General features: G+C 36.5%; 4 protein-coding genes across 5 annotated transcripts in view; 3 read left to right on the top strand and 1 right to left on the bottom strand.

The window, feature by feature from the left end:
• usf2 (upstream transcription factor 2, c-fos interacting) overlaps window positions 1-26999 on the top strand; it is a 142645-nt gene that overhangs the window by 16771 nt on the left and 98875 nt on the right. The window lies entirely within an intron of this gene.
• Window positions 1653-2657, top strand: si:dkey-211g8.9 (free fatty acid receptor 3). Its single transcript, XM_033975820.1, has one exon. It carries the CDS (start codon window positions 1653-1655, stop codon window positions 2655-2657), a length of 1005 nt encoding a protein of 334 aa, XP_033831711.1.
• LOC117379105 (free fatty acid receptor 3-like) lies at window positions 4591-7544 on the top strand. Its single transcript, XM_033975819.2, has 2 exons — window positions 4591-4668; window positions 6489-7544. Exon 2 carries the CDS (start codon window positions 6507-6509, stop codon window positions 7425-7427), a length of 921 nt encoding a protein of 306 aa, XP_033831710.1. The 5' UTR covers window positions 4591-4668; window positions 6489-6506; the 3' UTR covers window positions 7428-7544.
• ago3b (argonaute RISC catalytic component 3b) overlaps window positions 14373-26999 on the bottom strand; it is a 25533-nt gene continuing 12906 nt past the window's right edge. The window contains exons 7-20 of one of the 2 annotated variants that reach the window (XM_033975225.2): window positions 26263-26397; window positions 25106-25193; window positions 24552-24699; window positions 24141-24260; window positions 23606-23749; window positions 22403-22536; window positions 21649-21833; window positions 20965-21124; window positions 20743-20833; window positions 19531-19725; window positions 18682-18816; window positions 17532-17633; window positions 16553-16752; window positions 14373-16297 (exon numbers count right to left, since the gene is read on the bottom strand). In XM_033975225.2, the coding sequence (XP_033831116.1) occupies window positions 16189-16297; window positions 16553-16752; window positions 17532-17633; window positions 18682-18816; window positions 19531-19725; window positions 20743-20833; window positions 20965-21124; window positions 21649-21833; window positions 22403-22536; window positions 23606-23749; window positions 24141-24260; window positions 24552-24699; window positions 25106-25193; window positions 26263-26397 (1946 nt within the window). In that variant the 3' untranslated portion in view covers window positions 14373-16188. Of the gene's footprint in view, window positions 16298-16552; window positions 16753-17531; window positions 17634-18681; window positions 18817-19530; window positions 19726-20742; window positions 20834-20964; window positions 21125-21648; window positions 21834-22402; window positions 22537-23605; window positions 23750-24140; window positions 24261-24551; window positions 24700-25105; window positions 25194-26247; window positions 26398-26999 lie in introns of both variants that reach the window. The other variant, XM_055225311.1, reaches the window with a different exon arrangement.

Below are 26999 nucleotides of genomic sequence, written 5' to 3'. Positions count from 1 at the left end.
AGGGTCTTAGCTTCTGTGCCATTGGACCAAATATAATAATGCCAATGATGTTGGCATAGCAACAGTCGAATGGTTAAAGATGCACTGGTTTTCTGGTGGAGCCACATCTGCCTTGAATGTTCCACAGTATGGTATAAACTAAACTATCTTTCAAATTCCAGGTGTTCTTATTGGCATAAAAATGCTCGGACCCTACACTTACACAGTGACCCTTTAAGCTATTGAGACTTTAGGCTAGAACAACCTGAAATCTGGCTTAATTTGTCTATTGATAAAGCAACTAAAAACAAATAATATAGCCTCCCACCATTTATTTTCTATTTGTGGCAACATTTTGGATTGAGAATGTTGACACAGAAAATGCCGTCACTGCTCAATATTTAGTGCACGTCTTTAACCAGTCCTGAACAGTAGCTTTGCGTTTTCGAAATAAAACATTACAATTGATTTTCACTTGTGCTAATAAACAAATCCAATACCACTGAGTCCTGGGTAAACATTGCCAAAGCAGATGTAAGCACCAGTCAATTCCTGTTTCTTGGAACAACATTTCTCAATTGTTTCCATGGCGATGTTTTGCTCTATTTTTCCTGAAAGCTATAACCCACACACCTGCTATAGCTTTTTTCTATGCCATTACGTTGCGAGAAGTGTCTTAATGTCACCAACAAATCACGGAAAGCCAATCCTCTTTTTCTCTCTCATGAAGTTTTTATAGTTTTACGGCCCTGTTTCTCATGTTTGGTCGATGGTCTACGTTTGAAAGCCTCGCGAAATTATTCTGAATCATTTCACTTAAGTGCCCGCATGCTACCTGTCTGTTTCGTGTGGGATGGGGGTAATTAGGCGTCCTGGTGCCAGCTAAACGGCCTGTATTTCTGCCTGAGCGCCCCCCTTATCGATGTCCGGATGTTGTATGGGACGTGCCCCCAACATGCCCACTTTGGGACAACGCCTCCTTTTTTTAATGACGACATTCATTGAAGAGAATCAAGCAATGGACACCATGAATGGACAGAAGAAGAGGATCTGAAGCTATTTTAAAATCCTACAAAGTCTGTTTAAAGAGGAATAACAGGATATTTCTTGGGACTAAATTCAAACTTGGATTAACCTCCCACCAAAAAAACAAAACAAAAAAAAAAAACAAAGTTGGGACATTGTCAACAATCTCTACAGATCAACCTTCAGATTCATTGGAGGACTGAAAAAAGCAACTTTTGGCAACAGGAACCATTTATAGGATTATAGATGGAAGTTTATCAGTTATTTTTGGAGAACTTTCAACTGGACTTTGAGGTAACTGCTAACGAACTGTTTACAAAACTGCAAGAAACGTTTTGACTTATGGACTGCAAGAAAAATGATTCCAATATTCACCATATTTTTATTCTAGATTTTTGACTTTGATTTGAAGTCCTTGAAGATCTGATTCTACGCATGTTACGCTCTAGGACTTTATCGTTATGAGTTCATTTCAACCAGCTGTTTGAATTCTTTAAATCCATTTTCTCTAAGATCTTTGAAAACACAACTACAAGTTCAATTGCGCAACCAAGACACCAATGGCAGTTTTGGGTCTTTTGAAATTCTCCAAAACTTCAATTTTGAAGATTTTTGATTGTAACTGAGCCTGAACCACTGAAACAAACATGACAAATTTTTTTGAAGACTGCTTGGCTATTGTCATCTACTCCATCACCTTCATCTTGGGCCTCCCTTCGAACTTTTTGGTCTTTTTCGTTTACGTTCGGAAGGCTCGCAAACATGGCGCCACACCCAATGTGGTCTATGCGCTAAACTTGTGCGTTGCTAATCTGGTTCTAGTTGCCTGGTTACCTGTCAAGGCTTTTGAAACTTTATTGAACAACTGGAGACTTCCAGCTCTTGTTTGTCCGATTTTTAACTTTTTCTTGTTTTCGTCCGTGTATGGAAGCTGTCTCTTCATCACTGCTGTCACTGTTGGACGTTACCTTAGCATAGCGTTCCCAATTATCTACAAAATGTACCGCCGGGCTACGATTTCCTGCTTTATTAGTGCTGCTTTGTGGGCTGTAGTTTGGATTCATTTAAGCATTGGACTTGTAGCAGAAGGTGGTGCTTACTTCATTTCTGTTAAAAATGACAATGTGGTTTGCTATGATGTATTCAACGACACTCAACTGGCAGTACTGCTACCACTAAGACTTGAAATGGCTATTGTTTTGTTCATCTTTCCCCTAATTATAACATCGTTTTGCACTTTGCGTTGTGTTGTGCTAGTCTGGCGTTCAAATCTTCGTCCTCTAGGCAAAAAGCGTGTATTAACAGTTGCTTTATCGACACTAGCTGTTTTCGTTGTATGCTACGCACCATATAACACGTCACATATCGTTGGTTTTATTTTAAGTACTAATGTGGGGTGGAGAAGTTGGGCGATACTAACTAGCTTATGTAATGTGTTTTTGGAGCCAGCGGTTATGCTAATGCTCTCGCCGGCGGTTTCCAGGGGCATCATGGGAAGGATCTGTGGAAGGCAAACTCAAAGTTTTAGTCGAATTCCAAGACAAAGCGTGATCAAAAATAAAGCTGCAAATGTGCATGCAAAGAAGTCGGAGAAGGCCAAAGGAGCAGCCAAAGAGTTTGAAGACATCCGGGAACAAGAAGGACAAAACTAAGGAATATTTACTTTAATGAGGGCACATTCACGCTAGTCAATCCAATCAGTCACAGAACCACATTCACTCCCCAAAATGAGAACATTACTGGGATAATGGAGCCTTTCTGATCGACGACAAGAGTGGGCACATACCTGCATGCAGTTTTAATCCACCAAACTGGAAGATTTTCATTATTCTTCATTTGCCCCTTCAATAAAAAAATAATAGAAAGAGTCCAATTATTATTATTTTTTTATTGTCAACCCTCCTAGAATTCTGACAAATAAAATCAACTCTTAATTGGCCTGTTTAACCTCTGATAGCCTAACTGTGTAGTTCGTTCAAGCTTTTTATGAATAAGTGTATTGTAACTTTCTCTTGCCTCGCACATTTAAGTTTTCATATCCTTCTAAACTTACCTTTTTATTTATTTATTTATTTTTAGCCATGTTCAAATGTTGTTCCTTCCTCCTGATACATAAATGCACGATAAATAAATGCTTTTCAAAAGTTCAAAACCTTCTGTTCCTCCTGCTGATGTTATGAAGTGATGCCAGCTTTCCAGGTATAATTTAATCTTTTTTCCATTTTTTTATAATCTTTTATCTAATCTGATCATCAGTGCTCAAATTGCCTTCACCGCAGACTAATTATTAAGAATAGCAGTAATTGTTTAGCCTTTTTTAAACTGCTTTGTTCCCCCTATTGGCAGCAATAATGGTTTTATGCAGAATGACTGTATTAGATGACTGTATAAGAGATATGAAATCCCAAAGTTATGCATTTTAGTTTATAAATCCCGAATATGGCATAATCTAAGATATTTTAAGGCACTCTATGTCACTTTCACTATGTCAGTTTTTTGAGTATATTTTCATAAGTAGAGGAAATAGGTTTAGTGCCGTACTGTGGGATATTCTACTCAAAGCAATAACATTTCCATGGAGACAAGTAGGTGGCGGAACCCTCTCCAGAAAAGTCACATAGTGCAGCTTTAATATAATAACCCATGAGTGAAATGTTTGCTCAGTTGTGGCCATATGTATACTCATAGGATTATAGTGTCACATAGGATTATATTGTCACATATGCAGACACTGAACGGCTGTTGTTTTACGATATAATGATGTTCCCAGACTGTCTTATCTCCGCATTTAGACAAACACAAGTGTCTCATAAGTGGCTCATGAGGCGTGTTCCTTTTCATAAAATCTTCAAAAAATGACATTGTTAGAAAAACATTGTTGTTGTTTTTTATAATTAGTATCTATAAGTTAATTTAAGGCTGGTTGTTCTAGTTGGTATGGTTTGATCTAAGTGCAGGCTTGGGTTAGTCCGGGTCTAGTCCTGGTTTAGTTTTGGGTTGCGTACTAATTCTGATGTGTGGTGAACAACACACCTCCCCTTTGTCTTTTGAAATGAATGTATCTGTAAAAAGCCACAGACTTCATAAATGTAATGTAGTCAAATAAAACAATAGCAGTGCCCTATGTTCACTGATAAGTTGTGATGCACTGAACTTTAACTGTACTTATATTAAAGGTGCGCTATGTAACTTTTCTGGTGGAGGACCAGACACATGCTCGTCTCCATGGAAATATCTTATCATTGCTTTGTATGTCATTTATTCAATTGTAGATAGAACAGTTTTATGTCAGATATATTGTGGAACATTTCAGGCAAAGCAAGTTACACATGGAGACAAGTAGGTGGCAGACCCTCCACTCGAAAAGTTACATAATCCATCTTTAAGAGCATGTTGAACCTCTTCACCTCTTTCTCTCTCCCTCTCTCTCTCCTTATGTTTTAGTCCTTTGTTCATTTGATCCAGATCTTTTATCTTGTTGAGTACAAGAGGTTGCTCAGAGATCATGTTTGAAGAGGGAGGGGAAGTTTATTCAATTTCCGGATTTTTTATTGGTGCAGCAGTTTAAGTCCAGTTTTAGGATCAGGTCCCTCAGATGCCAAATGAAGATGCTACCGATCGGAGACAGCAATGGACTCCCGTATATTTGATGCTTGACAAAAGGTGAGACAATTCATATTATACTATACCAAATACATATTGTGTTATTAAATTGTTTAGGGCTGGGGGAAAAATAATCAAGACATTTTCCACACATTTGTCAATCCAAGTTTTTATTTTGTCTCATTAAAAACTAAAAAAGCTTTTGATAATACAGATTTATTAATTTCCCCTCAAAAAAAATCTAATTTCAAAGTCTGAATTCTGGCTGTAAACCTCTCAAATAAAATGATCCAAGCATATTAGACTATTAGAAATGATTGAATCTTAATTACAATTTGATTAGTTGCACAGTCCTATTCTTGTCCCTATTTTTAATTTTTTTCATGAAAATCACAGTTTGAAAGTTGTTGTATATTAATTGACTACGTGCTAAATTGGACTGCCAATACTTTTACTTTAACTATTAAAACGCTAAATAAATATTGACCAGGCATATATAGTTTTATTTATCTGCTGTTTCTGGCATTCATAATCTTGACAATATTTGTAAGTACTGACAATTAATTTGAACAAGTTTGGATTAAAACTGTCTTAACTTCACCAGGTCAGGTGGTAGTCTATTATTATCAGACAAAACTGAAACAGGACTGAAACAGCAAATTAAAGTTTAACGCATAAAACTAATCCCACTTAAACCTGGGAGTACAATTATGGACTGTCTAGTCTATGGTTTACATATGAGCACATAACTACAGTCAGAGATGTTCCACTGTCTGTCAGGTCGCTTCCTGTTTATTTTTCTTGCAGTAAATATTGAGTCTGTAAATGGAAGCGTCTGTAGCTTTAAATTAAAGTTAGTGTCACAACAAAGCAGTAAGTACAAATTTATTAACTGAGCGCACCAGTTTATGATCTTAATGTGGTTTTAACAAATATTTACCCAGGTTCCCTGACAATGACACTGACGGTATGAGAGTAATACTGGAACTTGATTCATCATAATAATTAGTTACTAGTGTGTTTTAAGTGTTTTCGCTATTCTGTGTTTAGTTCAGGACTGACACTTTTTATTGTTCTTGTAAATTTTAATGTATTCTTGTTGTTAATATAACTGCTTTTGTATGTGATACATAGTTGCTATGCCGACAAGTCAGTGTAAAGGTACTATTCATGGGTCACTAGTCTGTTTTGGAGACTGGCTCTAGTGAGTTTCACTCTTGTTTTAGCGTGGGTCACAGTCTACTGTCGCCCTTGTGTTCAAAAAATAAACAACCAGATTAAATTTGGTGTGTTTTCTTCACCAGGGCGCTGCATTATTAAAGGTGCACTAACTTTTCTGGTAGAGGGTCTGCTACCTGCTTGTCTCCATGGAGTTGTTATTATGTTGCCTGGGAAGATCCGCAGTATGGCATTAAATATATCTATCTCATCTGTTGGTCAGAAAAAGTGCATGTATGGTATGGAGAGGCCTAAACATTATTTTCAGTGTTGCATTATTTTCAGAAGTTTTTATCTAATGTTTTTGATAGTTCTCATTGGTTTGTTTGCTGGTTTAATTGCGACTTCATCCTTAAATCTTAATTAGTTTAGTGTATTCCTCTTTCAGATTTAGACTAAGGCCTTAAAGATACACTGTGTAGTTTTTTCTGATGGAGGACCTACGCTGAGTTACTGAGTAAACAATATGGCCTTCAACTTATCTTAGCTAAGTTTAATGCCTTACTGTGAAACATTCCAGGCAAAACAATAACATCTCCATGTAGACTTTCAAGTGGCAGGCCTTCCACTTGAAAAGCTACATAGTGCAGCTTTAACAGATTAGCCATTAGCCCAAAACTACAATTATCAAACTTCTACTAACCCATTCTCTCTCTTCCCAGTTCTCCCGCTCCTACACCATGCTGCACTTTCTGTTATTCCCGGGCTACATCCTCACCTTCATACTGGGCGTCCCATTGAACACCCTGGCCTTGTGCACCTTCTGCCGAAAAGTACACCGCAAAGCCACGCCCATCGATGTACTCCTCCTCAACCTCACCATCTCCGACCTCATCTTTCTCGTTTTTCTGCCCTTCAAAATGAAAGAAGCCGTGGATGATATGACCTGGTCTCTACCATTTTGGCTCTGTCCTGTTACTGGTTTCATTTTCTACGCCACCATCTACAACAGTACTTTACTGCTAACCGCTGTTGCTGTGGAGAGATATTTGGGGGTCGCTTTCCCGTTAAGATACTCGCTATGTCGCCGTCCACGCTACGCAGTTTTGGCTAGCGTGATATTCTGGCTAGTAAGTTTGACGAATCTGAGCATTGTCTACATCATGCCAACTGCTAGAATTCAAAATGGCAGCACCCCAGGTTCTTGCTACTTAGAATTCACTCCCGAAGAACTTGAAATTGTGGTAAAAGTTCGATTGGAGCTATTTTTGGTCTTATTTTGTGTTCCATTTTTTATTTGCACCTTTTGTTACATCAATTTCATCTTAATTTTATTGCGTTTGCCAAATATTAGCAGACGTAAGCGCTTAAGAGCAATAGGGCTAGCATTAGGGACCTTATTGGTTTTTGCGGTTTGTTTTGGCCCGTACAATGTGTCCCATGTGGTAGGGTTTGCCAGGAAAGAAAGTGAAGACTGGAGAACTGTTGCCCTCCTCTGCAGTACTTTTAACGCCTGCTTAGACCCGATTATCTTCTACTTTTCGTCAGCAGCTGTGCGAGGCATGTTGAAACGGTGTTGTAAAAGAGTCATGGCCAAAGCCCATATCCTTAAGTGTCAAAAACCTGCAAGACACTTGGACAATGCTGAAATTACAAGCTAAAAGTCCCAGGATGTAATGTTATCTTGAGTTGTAATTTAAAGGTGCACTATAGCCTTGTTTCCATTGGTACGCTTTGGACCAGCTCGGTACAGTCCACAAGTGTCTCCACTGTCTAAAGTGAACTGTACCCTGGATGGTACTAGCTCCTGGAGGCGTCTAAGGCCGGTACGGTATGGCTTCAGGCGTGGTTAAAACGATCAAACAGATGACTGGACAAGAGAGAACACAGACTCAGGCAAAAAGGCAGATATAAACATAATTTCTCACCAAACGCTGAGTTGGTCTTGTGACAAACCGTTGCATTTCCAGTGATGCTGAACCGATATGCTTCACAAAACAAAGCTTGCAGCAGTTTCCTGTTTGATGTACAGCACTTGCATAAAGAATAATATTATATTTCCAGTGCATAATACATCTGTGGAGATAATCGGATTCTCCAAAAAGAAAAGTTACATAGCGACCTTTAAACTCCTTCCTTACTAAGTAAAGTAAAGTAGGCTACTTTTATTAAGCGAGGGCTAAACATGTAATATTTATTCACATTTATTCGCACATAGCTATACTATAAGGGCTTTCAGTGTTTTATAAAGTATGTGTTTTGTAAAAGCTCTGCATGTTTTGTTTGTTGTATTTTTTTTTGTTTTTTTTCTGTGGACACAATTTTAAAAAGAAGAAAGGGTCAAATTAATTAACATCTTTTAACTTCATGTATGGCAGCCTCAGAGGTCCAAAATGCGCTCTTTCACTCAAGTGCATTGTTTGAAATTGGTAAGAAAAGTGACCAATCTGATCTTGAAAGACTTTATCGGCAACACTGATGAACTCTTCTCCCAGTGTTTGAAACAGGGTTTGAGTTATTAAACCTTAATGTGGAATTGTGTTGTGGTTGCTATTTGAACATTTTTGATAAGACTGAATGTCATATAAAAAAAGGCAAAAATCTTTGAGGGGGGGTGGATGGGGACACATTGGCCATTTTTAAGGGGGCCTCCAAAGAATCTGGACTAGAACAGGATCAAAATATGTCATGATCTACGTCAAGAATAAACCAGGATCAACAACTTGTATCGTGTGAAACTGTGCATTATTTGTTTTATTTCATCCCCATTTCAAAATAAACTCACATTGCTTCAAATTATGTTCATTTTTGTGTTATCTATGATTACTTTGGACAATATATATAACATGAGTTTGTTTATAACCTGTTATGTTGACTTTATTTTTCCCCAAATGTTTTATGACCTTTCTGTGCCTCCATACTTCTGGTAACTTCACCCAAATGATCCATAGCGTCAGTTATCAGTTTGTGCGTCATTGCTTCCTGTTTGTCTTTTTTACTCCAACAAAATGTAATAAACAGAAGGAAACTGGAGCGGTATCCGGTTCCACACAGTTTAATCAGAGCTGGGGTTTATTGGAGCTATAGACTTAAAACAATTAAAATGTGCCATAGTTGGACACTTTATCAGGAAGGAGAGGTGTGTTCAGGACAGAAGAGTCAACAGAGAAAATAGAGTTATAAAAGATAAATATAGCCGACAGGACTAGGGGGACTTGCCAGATTGATAAAGGAAGGTTATTACCTCTTTTAATAATGAATGCTGGGGCTATTTAAAGCTAGTTAATTTGATTTTTGTTACCAGTAGATGGCAGATGAGAAACCTTTTCCCTTCACCTGTGCTCTCTGGTCTTCTTCTGTCAAGCCAAAGTTGACAAACTATTAGACAGCAGTAAGACAGACAGCGTCCAGTGGTGATAAGTGAGAATACAACAGAGGTGGGTCAGTTAATCCAAATACAAATGGGAGCTTTATAGTAGACAGTAGTAATGGACAATAGGTGAAAGACTTGAGTTATGAATGGGTTGCAGATTAAATAATTGTGAGTACTTTTTTACAATCCATGTTTGTAGTCTGTACTGAAATTGTCCCATTTGAATGGTGGGGCAGATAAGTGTCTAGCCCAAGGACACATTGACAGGACAGTATGTACCTTCATATCAGTGAACGAACAAAATATTTGTCACTGCCACTATTGGCGTTTTTTTGACTTTATAACAACTTGCATCGATTTCTAGGCCTAGTGGGATTCAGGCACTAGTGGGATTCATAGTTTGACTTTACATGTTACCAGGATCAATTTTAAAATAAAATGTGAAAATACACATTACTGACCCTTATTGTAATTGTGGTTATGGCTTCTTGCAGCCTCTTTTCTTGTCAAGCAATTTGTGCTTTTACCAACACTAAATGTCATTAGTGCTATTCTGCATCAAATTTTAAAATGACAAACAAAACAACCATGTTTTTATACATAGAAGTATTTTAATCAAAAATTAAATATAACATTAACAGCCAAATAAAGGCTCGACACTGGAGCAGGTTCAGAAGAGTTTAAGACAAAGGTCTCAACAAACTTACTTCTAAAAGTGACACAAAGTAAAATTAAAACAAGCAACAATCATTAGTAATAAAACCATTAAACTAAACATTGTATTTTCAAGAGTATTGTTGATATGCAGCCAACTACAGAGAGGTAAAGAGTCTGTTATGTGGGGAGTCCCTTATTTTTGGGCACTCGCAGTTTTATTTCACTCAAGACCACTGTCCTGAACCATGGCTGTAAACGACTGCAACACTTCACATTAAAACAACAAAATAAAAGATAGTAATTTTATTTTGAAGGAAAGACAGACTACGGCACTAAATGGGGCAAATAATGCTACATCAACCATTACTCTAAGATTTAGCTGAAATGTCTTGAGTCATTTTACCCATTTATAACACAATACTTTGAGATTTTTGAGTGAGCTGTGTCACAATGTTTAATGTTTTCAAATAATATTACCATTTAAAGTTCAACTAATTTACGCAACTGAATTATTAAAAAAAAAAAAAAAGTAAACCATAAAATATGTAGATTTGCAAGTTTTGGCTGGTCAAAAGAAATGTTTGGATTTTCAGTTTACTTTCAATTAAGAGTTTCTCCATGACAATGGTTTGTCTAAAAGGTTCCACAGTATGGGATGGTAAGTCATCTATTTCCGTGTAAACAAGCAGGTCAATTTACAGGTCAGATCTATGGAGAGGTGATCCTGCTCAAACAATGCAATTTTCTTTGCAAGTTTTTTTTTGCACAACACAAAAGCCTTGGAATTACATGCTAACATGTACATTTAATGCCACACTGTGGAACATTCTAGACAAATCAAACATCTCTGTGGTGACTGACCCCATCAGGACAGTTACATGTGCATTTTTAAGAATTAACTTTTCTTCTTGTGTGCCATCATCTCTATGTAATATTTCTTGCTATATGCATCAGTACCATGTAATACAATCAACTCCAGAGAAAAATTCTAAATCAAAGTACATACTGAGAACACCATTTAGATCAGGGGTCACCAACCTTTTTTAACCTGAGAGCTACTTTATGGGCACTGAGTCATACGAAGGGCTACCAGTTTGAGACGCTCTTCTGAAATAACACATTTGCTCAGTTTGCCTTTAGTTATAAATTATTAACAATGATAAATGATAATCATCTATGTGAACACACTAATCACGTTGCAAGACACTGATCACATTAATGATTTCTCAAAATAATTATCAACGATGAGCAAGGAGGGAAACAGATATCAGTATTCAGCACTTTAACTTTACTAATCTTAGTAATTGTTAAATTTCCAGATGACACTTACATCACTACATCTCATAGGAAAAGTGTCCCATTTTCACTATCCATTGACAAACCTTTTTAACAAAACATAAATAATATACATTGCACCATGTTTCATAAAGTTATCAATTATGTAATGTTAAAGAAAAATAAGCGTACATATTTTTAAATAAATTTCGGTTGCGTTGTGTGACTTTTTCACCGGTGTCGTGGAAAAAGCCTGGTGTTTACCCAAAGCTGCGTTTGTGAGACATAGTGAAGTGTCCCTCCACATTGTGCCGCTTTGCCGTCACCACAGTCGCTCCGCAGATGAGATACGCGCAGGTTTCTTTTACAGTCTTAAATCGTTGTGAAAGTGATCTCTTTATTTTCTACCATGGAGTAAGAAACTGCATTCAGCGCATCCTCACAGCGCTCGCGAGCGGAGCACTGGTTTTGTCACGCGCACAATACTGACCTTTGAAGTGAGTAGGTCAAAGTTCACCTTAACTTATCTATCTATACTTCACGTATAATGAACATATGTTTAAGATATTGTCATTTTTAAATCTATATAAACGCAAGGGTGATTAAAAAAATAGCAACAGAATAAAATTAAATTTTAGATGCAGTGAGTTGTGCTATTTTTAGAACTGGTTTGCGGGCGACTCATGTGGGGCTTGGGGGCGACATGGCGCCCGCGGGCACAGGGTTGGTGACCCCTGATTTAGATATTCTGTAATGGTTATCAAACAGCTGATATACATTGCCCATTAAAAATCTCCAAAAATATCATGTTAAAATGCTGGTTTGGGGTTTGCGAGTGCCCATGACTGACTACATTCCCCACGGGCCACTGGTTTGGTCCTGCTCCAAAAGCTCTGCATATTTTTGTCTTCTTGGCATAAAATATTAGACATTCACACACATTTGAACATACACTTAAACACACACGCCTTACAGTATAATACAACGACAATTAATATCAATATAGTTTTGTCAATGTTTGTCTTGTTTTACTTGTAAAATGTTTTAAGCACCATTCGTAAAGGCACAGGTCTTTGGACATAACAGGCAAGACCTCTCCAGTTGTGGAAATGCGAAAGAAGATATTTAAAGACTTCACATACATTAAAATCAATATTGCATCATCAAATTTGTCAAATGAGACCACTTAAAACTTCAGCTTCAGATAAGATTTTGGTTTATGAAAAATAGGCAAGTTGTGTGCATTTGTTACCGTCTACAAAGTATAAATATATCTTTCACTTACAAATCTTATCGTTTTGGGAGGAAGGAATTTGACATGACTTGGGTTAGACAATGATGGTACGTAAAAAACCTCTTGAGGCTAAAGGTTAATCTAAATAAGAAAATTACAGATTAATTCATGATTAGGCTCGAGAAGCAAAGAACTATTCAAGTACAATGCTGGTAATGTTGAGGAGGTGAAAATATTAAGAAATAAGGGTAGTGTTTTGAAGTGAGGATGTAAAAAACCTTAAATACAACTGAGCATTTCTGTTTTGCGGTACAAGGTTGGATAAAGTATTGCCAATTCATGTCATTGCATCACTTTTCCTCAATGAAAATAAAAAGTTAAAGACAGTCCATCAGAGAGATCTGTATGAAAAAGGCTCCAGATCATTAAGAAAACTGCTTGCATGATTCTCTATGATATTTGTTGCAGTTAAACTACCGCCTTTAGTTGAATAAATGCAAAATAGATAAGTTTAATGCCATATGGTGGAAAGGTCTTGGCAAAACAATTACATCTCCATGGAAACAAGCAGCTGGCTGACCCCCAACCAGAAAAGTTATATAGTGCACCTTAAATCCACAGAACTTCTAAATACAAGAAACACATTTCTAAATGCTAGAGGATCAAAAACTGTCAATTTCGCAAGCTTTACAACACAAAAAATGAGCAGCTTAATTTGCTACCTTTCACTTGAAGGCAACATTGGTGCTCTAGTCTGATGAGAAATGAGACTTTAAGCATTACAACTTCACTTCAAAACACAAAAACAGTCTTATACATTTAAAAGCCACTGAACATTTTAAGAAGAGAAAACTAGCACCGTCTTAGCTGCTCTACATCTGTAAGTGCAGTGTATACTTGCTTTCATAAATATCTCTTTAGTAGTATTACATATCCTTTCTCTGTCTTAGCAGCTAAAGTTCGACTCCTGCTCCTCCTCTGACCCCCTCTCTATAGGCACGCTTAGGTTTGGTCCAGAGATGCATCGCCTATAAACCTCAAATCATCCTCTCCTTCACTGAGACAGCACCATTTTCAACATTTTGGCATTATAGTTACTGAGAAAATGCCATTCAAACAATCAAAAACAGCTCATCTTGTTAGTTATATTTGGTAATAGTCTTAAGCCAACAAGCCATAAGGGTATACAATGTGTTCCTTATTGCAAACATGTAGTCAAATAATAGATGGTTACTAAAATCTAAATAATGAGGTTGATGATGCATGGTTTTCACTTTGTGTTATAGGTGACATTTTGAGAACTTTTCACCATTCAAGAGATAGGATATTTTATTTTAAACTGTTGATGGCATTCTGAAATCCATGGATAGATCGAGTTGTTCTCAGTCTCTGGTGCAAGGAACCCTAGTGGTGCACAGGTGAATTACAAAGTTTAATTTAATTTCAAGATAGAATACATTTAAAACTCTATTTGACCACTGTGCCATTTAGTCCAAATCTGGTTCTGCTTCAGATTAGGTGTAGTCTATGTCTAATTTTTGTTCTAGTTATCTCTTCATGTATTATTTAATGATAAAATGTTCCTTAACTGGATAATTGATTGATAACAGTATTTGGAGGATTGAACTTTTTAGGTACCTTTCAACAGTACTATTAGTTTAGAAAAAGATCCAGGAGCAAAAACTGACAAAACTAGAACATATATAGTTACCATGGTAATTTGAGTGAATGTTACATAGGGGTTTATATTTGAACAACTACAATGCCAGTAAAGGCCCTTGATTTTTACAGGCCATGTTAAAGTGCTTGTGAATAAATCCTTAGATTGAATTAATGAATACAAAGCAGCTACATACCTCGATAAATGCTTGTATACATCCTCTATGTAACACACAGTTCCTTTACATTGATCCAATAGTTGTTTTCAGTGATGATTGCTCTAATTGGGATTTTTTAACCATTAGTCAGCAATTACTTTTAATATGAAATAACTTGTACCTTTATATAACAACATTTCTAATTCAATTTCTAGATATAATTTTAAATATAATTTTAATATTTGGTCTACAGTGGTCTTTTCAAGCTCTACTACTAGATGCAATTCTACGGCAAGAAATTGTATGAGATTTTATTGAAGCATGATGATTATCCTGTGCGTTTCCATATAAAGTTTTCATTTATAAAATTTCTCCATTTGTAAAACCTATAGTCAAAAGTATAGTGTCAGGTCACATATTATAATTAAACACAATTTTACTCCAGAAACAGCCAACTATTTTAAACACAAGAGGCACCAAACCGTTGTCTACGCCTTAAAAAAACAACAAGACTTTCTATCAACTTTTCAGGCACTTTTTGTGATTTCTCCAAAATATCTCCAATACTGCACAACCCACTCACTTCATTGTCACTTGCCAAAATCTCACTTACAACAAACCTTTTTCAATTCACAATTTAAATAATAATCTTTCAACTATTTAGGGTTCTGATTTCTTAAATATTAACTTTTTATTGCACAGAAGGGCTCTTCATAACTTAATTGGTCAATAAAAATGGCAAAAATGTCTAAAAATTGTGGTGATAAGAAACTGTATCAACTATAATATATTGCTGAAATTTAATTTAAAAGAAATAAATAGCAAAGAGTAGTAAAATATACATACAATTGGTATAACTAAATAATAATGCCAATGGCATCAATTCATTCGCACATCAAGTAAATTAAAATGGCTGAATGTTTTGGTTAAAATATTTCAGAATATTGTGCAGTTTTAGGCTTTATACTGTATCGTGGCAATTCAAGTCACCATTGGCTTTTTTTAAAAGAGGCAATAAATGACCAGCCACTAAAAATACAGAAATTAGTTAAAGGGCAATGCTGCATTTTTCGACGCTCCCATAGACAAAGTAACAAAAACTGAACAGAAGAAATCACTGATTGAAATGATGTACTGACCACATTTGAACAAGTCTGGAGCACCAAGATCATTATGTGTTAAAAGAGAAAATTAGTATTTTATTAAACATGTTTCATTAATCAAGTTTAAGAAGTACGAAATTGTAATATTGGTCGTTCTCAAACTTGAGGTGATATTTTTTTGTCATTTTGTTGTTTGAAATCTTGTTTAGATCTGATCCTGGACTAAAATACATTTATTAATGTTTTTGGACTGTTATGGTCTTGTTTTAGTCCTCTTTGTTTTATATGATACTTAAAATGCCAAACATTTCCTGATGACATAAGTTTAAATGTATTTACATAAAATGTTTTACATTGATCAAATTTGGTACATTACTGTTTTCAACCACTGCATGCATCATTGTGAATACACCAGCCAATATTGCATGTAGGTAGAAAAAGTCCACTCTTCTATAAAAAGTCTATGGGAGCTCATCGTTTTAACAGGGTGTTGCCATGGCATTCACTCTCTCACCATCCACATGTATAGGTCACAGTTACACAAACGGACGCACAAACATAAATGTAAATCTGTCTACAGTTTTAACCAGCGTCTTTAGGCTCAACACAAGGCAAGTCACTGTGGCTGCTACCTGCTTTCACCATGAATCAAAGCACCCACATTTTCAACTACATTTGAACGCACCGTACTTAAAAGCATAAATAAAATACAACTTTGCGAAGCTGTAGGTCTAAAATGGAGTGTGGGAAATGCAGATATCTTAATACATGGCGTGCGCACAGAGGCAGTTAGCTGGTTTAGTTGCATATTGTGGCTATAATCCTCTCTGGCTTTCTTGTCACCCCCTTGTGGACCAAAAAAGCACCAGCACAGAGGCAGAGGTGAGTGGTGGACCCAGTCCTCTTCAGCTTCAGGCAGGACTAGTCAGGTCTGGTCAGGTCTGGACTGGTTTTTGAAGGGTCTCAGGCGAAGTACATGGTCCGCAGAGTGTCATGGTGAATCTGAACAGCTTTAGCCAAGGCCTGAGGGTCTCTGCCGTTACTCTGCCCCGAAACATGACTGCCCTCCGCACTAAGAAAGAAGGTTAATATGTAAAAATAAAATGGTTAGAATTTAGTTGCTTATTTTAAGTTCACAGAAATAATCATTTGTATAAAAACAGGATATAACAACATAATTTTATTGCATCCTCCAAGATTGATAATAAGTTTATTATTATAGCCAAAGGAACTAAATTTTTAGCAGCACCCATGTCTGGCAGGTGTCTACACTGGATAGCCTTCCTCTCTCCAGTGTCATGCTTCTAGACTCAAACTCTGCTCTCACCTGTCGTGCTCCTTGTCGACCAAGTGGTAGCGAGCCCTGAAGGCCACGAGGTGGGCATAGTATGCGGGTGCAGGGATGGAGACGGAGCGGGTGCAGCGGACATACGTGTGGCACAGCTGGTATGTCAGCAGCTGAAACTCATCTGCAGTGAAGCAGTTATCGTCCCAGAGAACGTGATAGTGAGAGGGCCGACTGGTGCCCTTCAAAACAGAAAGAAAGAGAAAATATACAACAGCTAAAATTAGACTGCTGTGAGAATGAGAGGTGACTCTGCACCTGCTAAGGACTGAAGAATTGGGACAGTTCTCACTTTTGGGTTGAAAATGGGGCTGCAAGATTAACTGCAATCAAATGCTGCCACAACCACAACTGCCATGCTGCTCCACTGAGAAACACAGGAAATTATTCCTGCCTGTTGCCATCAAACTGCTCAGTTCTGTGCTGTAAAAGTCTCACTGTACTTCATGCCTCACTGTTGTAAAACTGTATAAAGTTAAAATATATATTTTTGTTTTGTTTTTTGTTTTTTTTTACTGGGGGTTAAGTAGATAGAGGCTTGTATTTATTAACTTACTTAACTTTATTTCTGATAACTCTATTCTTCTACTGGTCAGCTACATGTCTGTAACAAAAGTAATTTCCCTTTGGGGATAAATAAAAGCCATTTTGATTCTGACTGGAAATTGCCATTTGAATGGATGCAATTATAAAATCGCTTCACACAGTTTAAGTTTGACGACAGGCTCAAGTTCTGGGGAAAGGTTGAAATGGAAAACAGCAACCCACAACTGTTCCATTAATAAAGAAATTATGAAATCCATTCAGCCCTTAGACCATTTAACAAATCCTATAAACTGAGTAAGTTGACAATAACTTCTAGTGGAAGATCTGAGAACAAGAACTTCTGACTCTAATAATGTCACAGACTTAAATAAACGGTGCAAATTATAGAGAACAAAAATCTATGACTGTCCTGTACCTGGATGCCTGCGTGGCTGCAGAGGTAAAAGTCAAACTCATAAGGGTGCGTGATGTCCGTGTCCACTGTGGTACCGGCAGGAATGTTTCCACTTCGACCAACCTGGAAAAATAAGAATAAGCTGCACTAATTCAAATCTACCACCAAAACTGTGTCCTCTTTATCCACAAAACTAGTCGTCAACTGATTTTCTTCTTTTAAGACAAAAATGTTCTCCCAATCCCCTGCTTATCCAAAAATAGATAAATAAAATGCAAAGTACATAGATCAGAGGATGTTTTTTTGGTCTTTGGTGCTCCATTATATGAAGTATGTTTGTGGGTTTATTTATTGTTCATTTATTTGGTTATTATTGTGAGAGGAAACAATCATTTATCGCATATTAATAGCATGACCAAACAACAGTGAAATCCTTAAAGAGAGGGTATTTTACTTCTATGGGCTATTAACTGCTAACACATAACATCTCTTATAACAATACAAGGTAACATGGTGATATAAATATGTTAATACGCTATTTTTGGGGAATATACAATTTTCAAGTGCTAGTTGACAGTTTGACACTCTCCCTTCCCTTTGCTCCCCACGTTAAGTCACTTTCCCTTCAGAGCACTATCACAACACAATCAGGGTGCATTCTGCTAATGAAACTACTGCATCAGGTTTGTCAAGTTGTTGTGTACAGTTCTGAATCATAATAATTATGGAGAATTGTCATGTGGGACGATAGATGATGTAGGCTTGTGGGCTGAGTATTGGACAGAATCTTTCAGCTAACCTTAATGAGGGTTTGAATAGGGCCTGGGAGAGATCAGTAAATCACTGAAACATGCACGGATGACATCTAAAACCTCTTTAGGCAGATTTTTGATGAGGGAACAGCGTTTGAAGTGGGGATATTATGCTAAATCTTTTCTAAAATCATTCTGTTTTTTATTTTATTTCAATCCCACTGTCTAATATGTTATCATTTACTCTAATATATGACCAACTTGACCAAACAATATTACTCTTTGATCTTACTATTATAAAAGTGACCTTTCGAATCACAATTACACAAAAATCTTGACATGCCTAGATGCAACTTGCTTCTTACACAATAAACCTAATCCCCTCCGATTGATATTTGTGGCGGTGTTGGAGTCCTCACCCTCTCATTGCGGTCGGCACAGAACAATCTAGTGTGATGGCGCTTCTGGACCACGATGTAGGTAATCCCAGGCTGGTACTCCGTCTCCAGACTAATACAGGCCTCTCTGATCGCCAGCAACTCATAGTACAGCACCTGGATGAGAGAGCAAGTTTAAATACTTAAATTACTGTATTTAATAATAAAGTTATAACCTCAAAGTAATGCAGTGTCAGAATGAAATAGGGAGATATATAATGGAATAATCCTAGTCATAAGGGATGCAACGATAAATCGACTAATCATGATTATTTGACTATAAAATAATTAGTTGTATTTTGATAATCAGAATCCTTATCTGGACCATACAGACTCCAAAACATACATACATAAGGACATTTTAAAGACAGTGGCATCATTAAATAAAAATAACAAAAAAGAATGCTCTCTATAATCATTTGACTATTAAACAAAAAAAAAATTATAATTGTTAGTTTCGGCCCAACTTATCATCAAATTAAATGATCAGGGTTTCATTCTGATTTTTGTCATTATTACATCATATAAATACATAGGAATATTCTGTTAATTTAAAGGACAAAGATGAACACAACTTGCATTTTGAACAAGGCCTTCTTAAATATATTTGTCCAAAAGGTTTCAAATATTCACAAAGACATCTATAAACTCTTAAAAATCATAGTTTAACCACAAATGAACAGATATGAATGTGTATTTTTGTAATGTATGTCTGAATAGAAGCATTAAATTTATATATAGAACCAAATCTTGCCCAATATGTCACCAACTTGTGCTCTTTAAATAATCCTTCCATACTCAAATACAACAAAATGACTGAAACACTAGTACCTGTCTGAACTGCCCCTCTGACACTCCGTCCCTGTAGAAGATGATCCTGGTGGGTTTGTATCTGGTGGATTTGTAAAACTGGATTAGCAGCTCTCGAACCATGGAGGCCAGGTCCTGGATGATCTCCTGTCTCGGCCTCTGCACTCGCACCGTGGCACAGTACCGGCTGGGGTGGGCATCCATACTGCCCACCACCTGAAGGAGGAGTGAGGGACATTTAGATCAATATATAACACAGGACTAGATCAAGAAAATATTGCTTATGAATAAACTGTATTTGCTGAGCAGAGCCATTATGCAAAATTTACTTTTCAAGAGCTTTAAACTCATTTAAACTCATCTAAACTCTCATTTACCCCCTCGAAGTTGTACTTGGAGTGATTTGTGCGTGTTTGTGCTATTTTTTATCACTTATTATCAAGAAGCTATATTGCAGATCAATCCCCCTTTTCACAGCCACCAGTATAAGCCCCCTGCTCTGTACTTACTTCGTTTTTTAATTTTATTTTCTTAATCGATGATACAGGTAGGATTTGCAGTGTTGTGAAGTCATTTTGGTACAAATGAAAAAAATAATCTACTCGCTAGCGTGATCTGCACCTATCCATAGGTTTTCTAATGCAGAAGTCAGTGGACTTATTTTTTTTATTAATTATTATTATTATTATCATTAAGTCGTTTCAGCTGAATATTGTGATTTAAAATGTGTAAATTATAACAGTGACCCATAGCAGTCATACATTACAACTATACAGCAGACACAATAGGTCTTCTTTAATATTGTCTGTTTGTTGTAGCTTATGTAGGGACAGCCTCGGTTCTAGCCCATTTGTCTTGGTTGGGCTGACAAAAAGCTTTGGTAGGCAGTTATAAAATTCTCTAGGCTAAAAGCTAGTAAATAGATATGTATATAGATATGAATATGTGCAATAATGCTACATGGGTACATAAGATTATTTCACATTTTAGCAGTCAAATGTTAACAACTGTCTGAAACACTGAAAACCTTCCTGCTGCTACTAGGGCTGCACAATATTTTGCTCTTGTATCTTGTAACTTTAGCAGTTCATATTCTTAAATTAGATGTTAACACTCTAAGATGTGTTTAAAATGTGCACTTTTGAACTGGATCGGAGATTTAGAGAAACATAAATTGCCAATCTAATCACAAAGAAATGCGATTTCTTCCCACATAATATAAAAACATCTCACGGCTGCTATAGATGGCTTCTTTCCGTCTCCAGCTGGAGGGTGAGTGACATCTGCTCCAAGGAAGATAATCGGCTGCTGGAAAACTGAGGGACTGAGAGAAAAAAGACAAACAAAGACAAACAAAATGAAACCCATAAATCCAAGTACTACATTGATTCAAGAAAATCTGACAAAAATACTAATGAATTTTATGGTAAAAATCCAAAGTCGTGATGTTTTTACCGTTGGTGTGGGACCAAGATGTTGTTGATTCCTCCCAGTTTGACATTGATTTTGAGGCAGAGGTTAGACAGAGTTTGAGGTGACGTCTTAACCACGTTTTTCACTTGAACGCACTGAGTGGCCATCCCCAACAATGTGTCTCCAACACGCTTGACTTCAGCTGTGGGTTACAAAGGCATGTTATCGGTTTTGCGTGACTTCTGTGAAGGCAAGGACTGTATTTTTAACTAATAATACATTGTCACTGCATAGTAAAGAAGGGAGCAATTTGTATCAAGTTATATATAATGGAGGCTGGCATTAAACTTGCAGTTTAGGAGAGGCAGTTTAAACAAAGACATGATCTCAAGTCTGATGAAAGCATTTTAAGTCTACAGAGGCAAACTGAATGTATAGCAGGGATGGGAAAAAGCTTATGCCGCAAAATCTCACAATCAAAATGACAGTTAAAGAATGCAGTAACCATAATTATTTGCCATAGTACCAAAGCTTTTACTGAAAACAATGATAAAAATGTTATGAATTGGTTTCAGCTTCCTCTTTCAAGATGTTTTGAAGATTTTTGACCATTCAAAAGATGGTGTTTGGTTTTGAATTATTAATTGCTATGTCAAGTTGTCAAACCATGCTAATTTTTCATCTTTCTGAAACCCATGAGCCATTATATTTGTGTCTCGTGTTTACCGTATACAGGGGTTTTTCCGGGCAGGATGACGATGATCAGCTGCAGTCCGGCATATGTGTTTTTGAGATGTCTGAACATGGGCTCCACGCTGTCTGCACCCTGAGCATATTTACAGAAACATGGCTGGCCCTGGATCGGCATCCCAGCATCTTTAGAGATCTTTCTCAGCTGGTCTGTGAAACTCCTAACAGAAAAAAGGAATTATTATTACTAAGCATTATAATGGGACATAGAATTATAAATCACTGCCTCCATATTCACACTCACAAACACACATTCATACTACAGCGTACAAAGACACTGGAGGCAAAGCATTTGAGGTGTCTTGCTCAGGGACACAACAACAGTATGCATATATATTGGTTATATTAGATAACAGCTTGTATTGTTTATACTAATAAAACATGTTATTTTATGTTGTATATGTTTATACATTTTGCCACTTCTTTCCCTAAATTAAAAATCCAACAAAAAATGTGGAACCATAAACTAAAGGGTTAATTTACAAATTGTTACATTTTAAAATGGCCATTAAAAGAATGGGCTAATACCAGACACAAACTACATTAGCGAAAAATAAGCTTAAGATAAATGCAGAGTATTTTATAAAATCAAAACTTTAGTATTAGATGCAGACAGTGCACAGTAGTCTGATTATTTGAAGTATATGATTAAGCATTTTACTGATTACAAACTCAGAAGGCGGAGCCAAATGCTGACAGCTAAAACCCGTTAAACACAGGATGCACTCACTTGAGGATCTCCTCTCTGCACTGGCGCTGAGTGGCAAAGCAGGCGATGGCCCACATCTTGATCTCGACTCCGGTGTGAAACTGTTTCCCTCTCATATCCCACACGCCGTGACTCGGAGTTGCCACTGTGCGGTTCTGAAAACAGAGTGTAGGCTGATCTGCTGAGACTGGTCCCAAAACACACAGTACAAGCAAATGTCATAGGAACTAAAAATGTATATTGCAGGCAACATATTAGGATAATGGTCAAACTAGTATTTAAACAATGAAAAGACATTCAATGTTTACTTATAGAGAATGGTAATATCTTTTTTTTTTTTTTCCAAGGCACAAATAGTGAGTCTTCATTAAACATTTAGGTTAAATCAAAACACTACACCTCCTACACTTTCGAATATACCTACTCATACACACACAACACACTCATACACACAGACTTAAACTGTACAACAAAAGTGGTACATGTATAACTCATGAGAATTATGTAGGTGGGACTGGTTAACGTTGGGTATGTATAAATGTAAATTTCAAATCAAGAAGAAAAAATTATTGCAGCATGCACATGCAAAAGATACATGCCAAATTGTGAAGCCAAGATGAATATTGAGATTAGGGCTGCAACAATGAATCAATTAATGGTGACTAGTTGACTATAAAAGAATAATCATATTTATATTTTAATAATCAGAATCATTATCTGGATCATACAGACTCTAAAACTATTTTTTATAACGAAGACCGTGGTATTATTAAAGCCAAATGCCAAAACATGGTTTCCAGTTTTCATCAAAAATAGGCTGCATTTGTAAATATTGTCTATGTAGAAGCTTTCAGTCATCATAATTACACTGTTACTTGGTTAGAAATATACTTAAAAAGTCTAAATTTTTGATACAAATAATTTAGTCAAAAGAAATAAATGACTAGCCAACTCTAAAATAATTGTTAGTTGCAGCCCTAATTGATATATAGTTTTTTTTATATATATATTCAAATAGGAGATACATAGATACATTTATCAAGAGGAAAACATTGCAATGAACCTTGTTGTTTATAGTTAGTTTATAGATAATAATTGATTGGAAAAATACTTCCAGTTGAATTATAATATGTCCAAAAGAGCATTTCAGTTTGTGAGTGGGTGATGTCTGCAGTGCGCTCAGAGACAGACAGTGCAAATGAAGCATGATTAAAGAAGAGGTACCATGAAGGGCTCAGAGCTCACCCTGCCGCCGTACTGCAGCATGGGGGCCGGCAGCACACGGCCCGTCACCTGAGCCATCTCATCCCGAATTCGGAACTGGAACTCCTGAACAAACGGGTCAGATTCATAGTTCGCACTGCGCACCTGAGAAAGAGAGAAGAGAGGGAGAGTTGATGGTAGGAAATATAATAAATGTCATATCAGATTAACAATATACTAATACAAATATACATATTACAAATTGTTTAAAGTTGAGATGATTAATAAACCATTCCTTCAAAATAATTATACTGTTATATGCACATAAAATGAGCCAGGGCAAAATGGTGTCAAAACACTGTAGTATAAAGTTGATCTAGATCCATAGAACACATGGTGGTAAGTGAAGAAGGACTTTCTAAAATTACAGGCCAATACTGTTGTTGTCAATTTTGGGTTGGACCAAACTTGAATATATACAATAATATACATTGAGCAGTCATTGCTGTTATAAACTAATGTGGTTTATAGGTTTATATGTTGGCAAGACACTGACCAGTCTGCTGATCTCCTCCTGTCTGTCAGGAGCAGAGCGCGCTGTGGCTTTGATCATCATTGACGTCTGGTTATCTGTGAGCTTCTTTATACAGCGCTGCCCAGCCACAATGTTGCACACCTATCAGAGAAAATTGAGAGAATATTATTATTATTATTATTATTATTATTATTATTATTATTATTATTATTACTACATAGAAATACAAAAATATAAAAATAATAAAATAAACTATCTTTTTTAACACTGTATTTTGGTCCATTTTTCATGGAATTGAATCCAATACAACATTTCATAGATTTTTGTAAGACAAACAGACACAAATGGTCACTAATATGTTGCCCGTCTCCATTGTCTCTGCATGGGCCAATTATATTCATATTCTTGCATTAGACCTCCACAGTGTCTCACCTCGAGGGGCAGATAAGTGTGCTTCTGCTCCTGCCCCACCTGCAGACAGGGCAGATGTGGGTACTTCAGCTGCAGGTTATACTTCTCTCTGAAATACTGAGCCACTGTCCGCTCCACCGTCTGACCGTTCTCCAACTGCAAAGGAAATCTGAAAATACACAAACGCTGTGTGAATATAATAAAAAGCTGTGGTCCTGTAAAGCTAGACATCTGAAGCCTTTATTGGTGGTTTTCAGCTAGAATGTCATGATGTCATACTATCAGATGGAGACAAGAGTCAGATATACAACTGATTACATTGTACTTTGCTATGAAATATCCAAAAAGTAAATTCACAAATGTTCACCCTGAGTGCTTCAGTGCCATCAGTGCTTAGACCTACTAACATCTTGTATTACAACAAAAAACATTTTAAAAAATATTAATTTTAAAAGTCCCCCATCTGCATGAAATATTATAGAATATAGAATGTTGTGATGTCACCTGAAATCCAGCAACAAAGAGCCAAACAAACATTTATTATATTTTGATTGGCTAAAGCAGATTAAACTCACGTCTGGAGACTGGCCGGTCGTCGTGTCACGTTGCAGACTCTGTATTTTCTTCTCATCGTCCCACAATGTGTTACTTCTACTTTCAGACCTGGAAAAATCAAAACAAAAGCCCAAAACTGAGTATCAGTGACATAATACAATATTAAATACTTACTATTTTAACATAATTAGTAAAAACAAAACAATAATTTGATTAGCATCATTATGTCAATATTATTCATTACCATTTGCACAATATACAAGTAAACAACAATAAGGTCAGTTGAACAACTTCTTCAAACTCATATTACTCCATTGTATGTATTGGTACATATTAATGTAATGTAATGTTAATTAATATATCTTTAAGTTTTTCACAGCTTTCTGTGTAAAAGAAAGTATTCAGCAAGTATCCCTCGACTTTTAGCTGCGAAGGATCCTAAAATAACCCAGGTGGACATAAAAAGCCCTACGAACTAAAAATAGACAGTGGTTTGTCTCAGGGAGGAGGGGGCAGGAGGAGAGGAGGAGACGAGGAGAAAGGACGAATAGCTCCTGGAGTCTGTAGAGTTGTGTAGTCCTCTCTTGTCCTTTATTGATTTTATTTCATTGATTTTAATTATGCATATTAGTCTCTTTTTTTTTTTCTTTTACCCTGTTGTTTTCTTGTTTTCTCTCATTTGCTGGCTTAACAAGACAAGAACACTCTTAATTCAATTGTTAATCTTTGTTCAAAAATTACAGGAGCGCAGCAGAGAGACATAGCTTCCATTTGTAACGCACAAATTTTACAAAAAGTGTTTTCATAAATGTGTAGGGAACACTAATAGGCCTTTTTGAAATCCTTTCCTACCACCATTCCCCTTTTAAATATAAATCCTATGTAGATGTAATGTATTTTTATTGGGTGCTTCATGGACCTCAGTGCTCCGCTTTGTTCAGAATTGCTCCATGTGCTGAATGTTTGGTTGTCACTATGTCACTGTGGTGGGATAATTGAAGTCGTCTGAATCTGAATGTATTTTATTATTTTCATTCTATTTTACAGTTTTATTTACTGTGTTAAGTAGTTGGTTTTATATCACTACGGAAACAAAACACTTTGGAAACAGCTTTTCATTGTAAAATGGGCTATAGAAATAAAGTGGATTGGAATTGGATACCTTTGGAGAATGTACCTTTGATCTCTTTGGTGAATTTGACGCGGTGCGAGTCCGTGAGGGGGCGCGGCTGCTCATCAATGTTGTGGATGTCCAGGACTTCACACATGAACTGGATCACGGGCTGAGCTTTGTAAAACGCTGTGGCAGAGACTGAGATAGAGGAGAGGGGGAGAGGAGTTAGAAAAAGTAATAATGGATAAAAATAGAGAATAAAGGTGGTAAATGATTTTGTGTGCATAAACTCACATAATGATACTGATTAGCCTAAACTTTGGTACTTACACATTGGTAATGCACACAGCAATTTTGATTGAGCTAGATAGTTAAATTCTGAGTATATTTAAATGCAAGACGTTTAATTTTAGAGGAGAGACAAACAAATCTAATAGACAGTGAAATTCAAATGTTGAGATTAGGGTTCATTTTAGAATACTTTTAAGCTACTGTGTCCAAATTTCCCTTGTAAATGAATTAAGTTAATTGTTGTGCTTGCTTCATCGTACGTTATATATATTTGAGTGAATTTGGCCAAGTTCATAACATTTTTGTACGCATCAATTTTTGTAAATAAAAAGACAAAATAAATCAAATTGTAAGACTGACCAGCATCCAAGCATCATTTTGCATGTAGTGTGACTAACACATTTGGCAATTTTCAGTTATTTTTCAAGAAATTGGCAATAATTCGTTCAAAGTATTTGCACTTCTCTCCCATTATTTCTACATTAACTGATTCAGGAGTTTCATGAATA

The sequence above is a fragment of the Periophthalmus magnuspinnatus genome, chromosome 11 (genome assembly GCF_009829125.3).
Source record: "Periophthalmus magnuspinnatus isolate fPerMag1 chromosome 11, fPerMag1.2.pri, whole genome shotgun sequence".
Taxonomy (NCBI): domain Eukaryota; kingdom Metazoa; phylum Chordata; class Actinopteri; order Gobiiformes; family Gobiidae; genus Periophthalmus; species Periophthalmus magnuspinnatus.
Note: the sequence above shows the minus strand (reverse complement) of the source record. Positions and strands in the feature narration are given on the sequence as shown.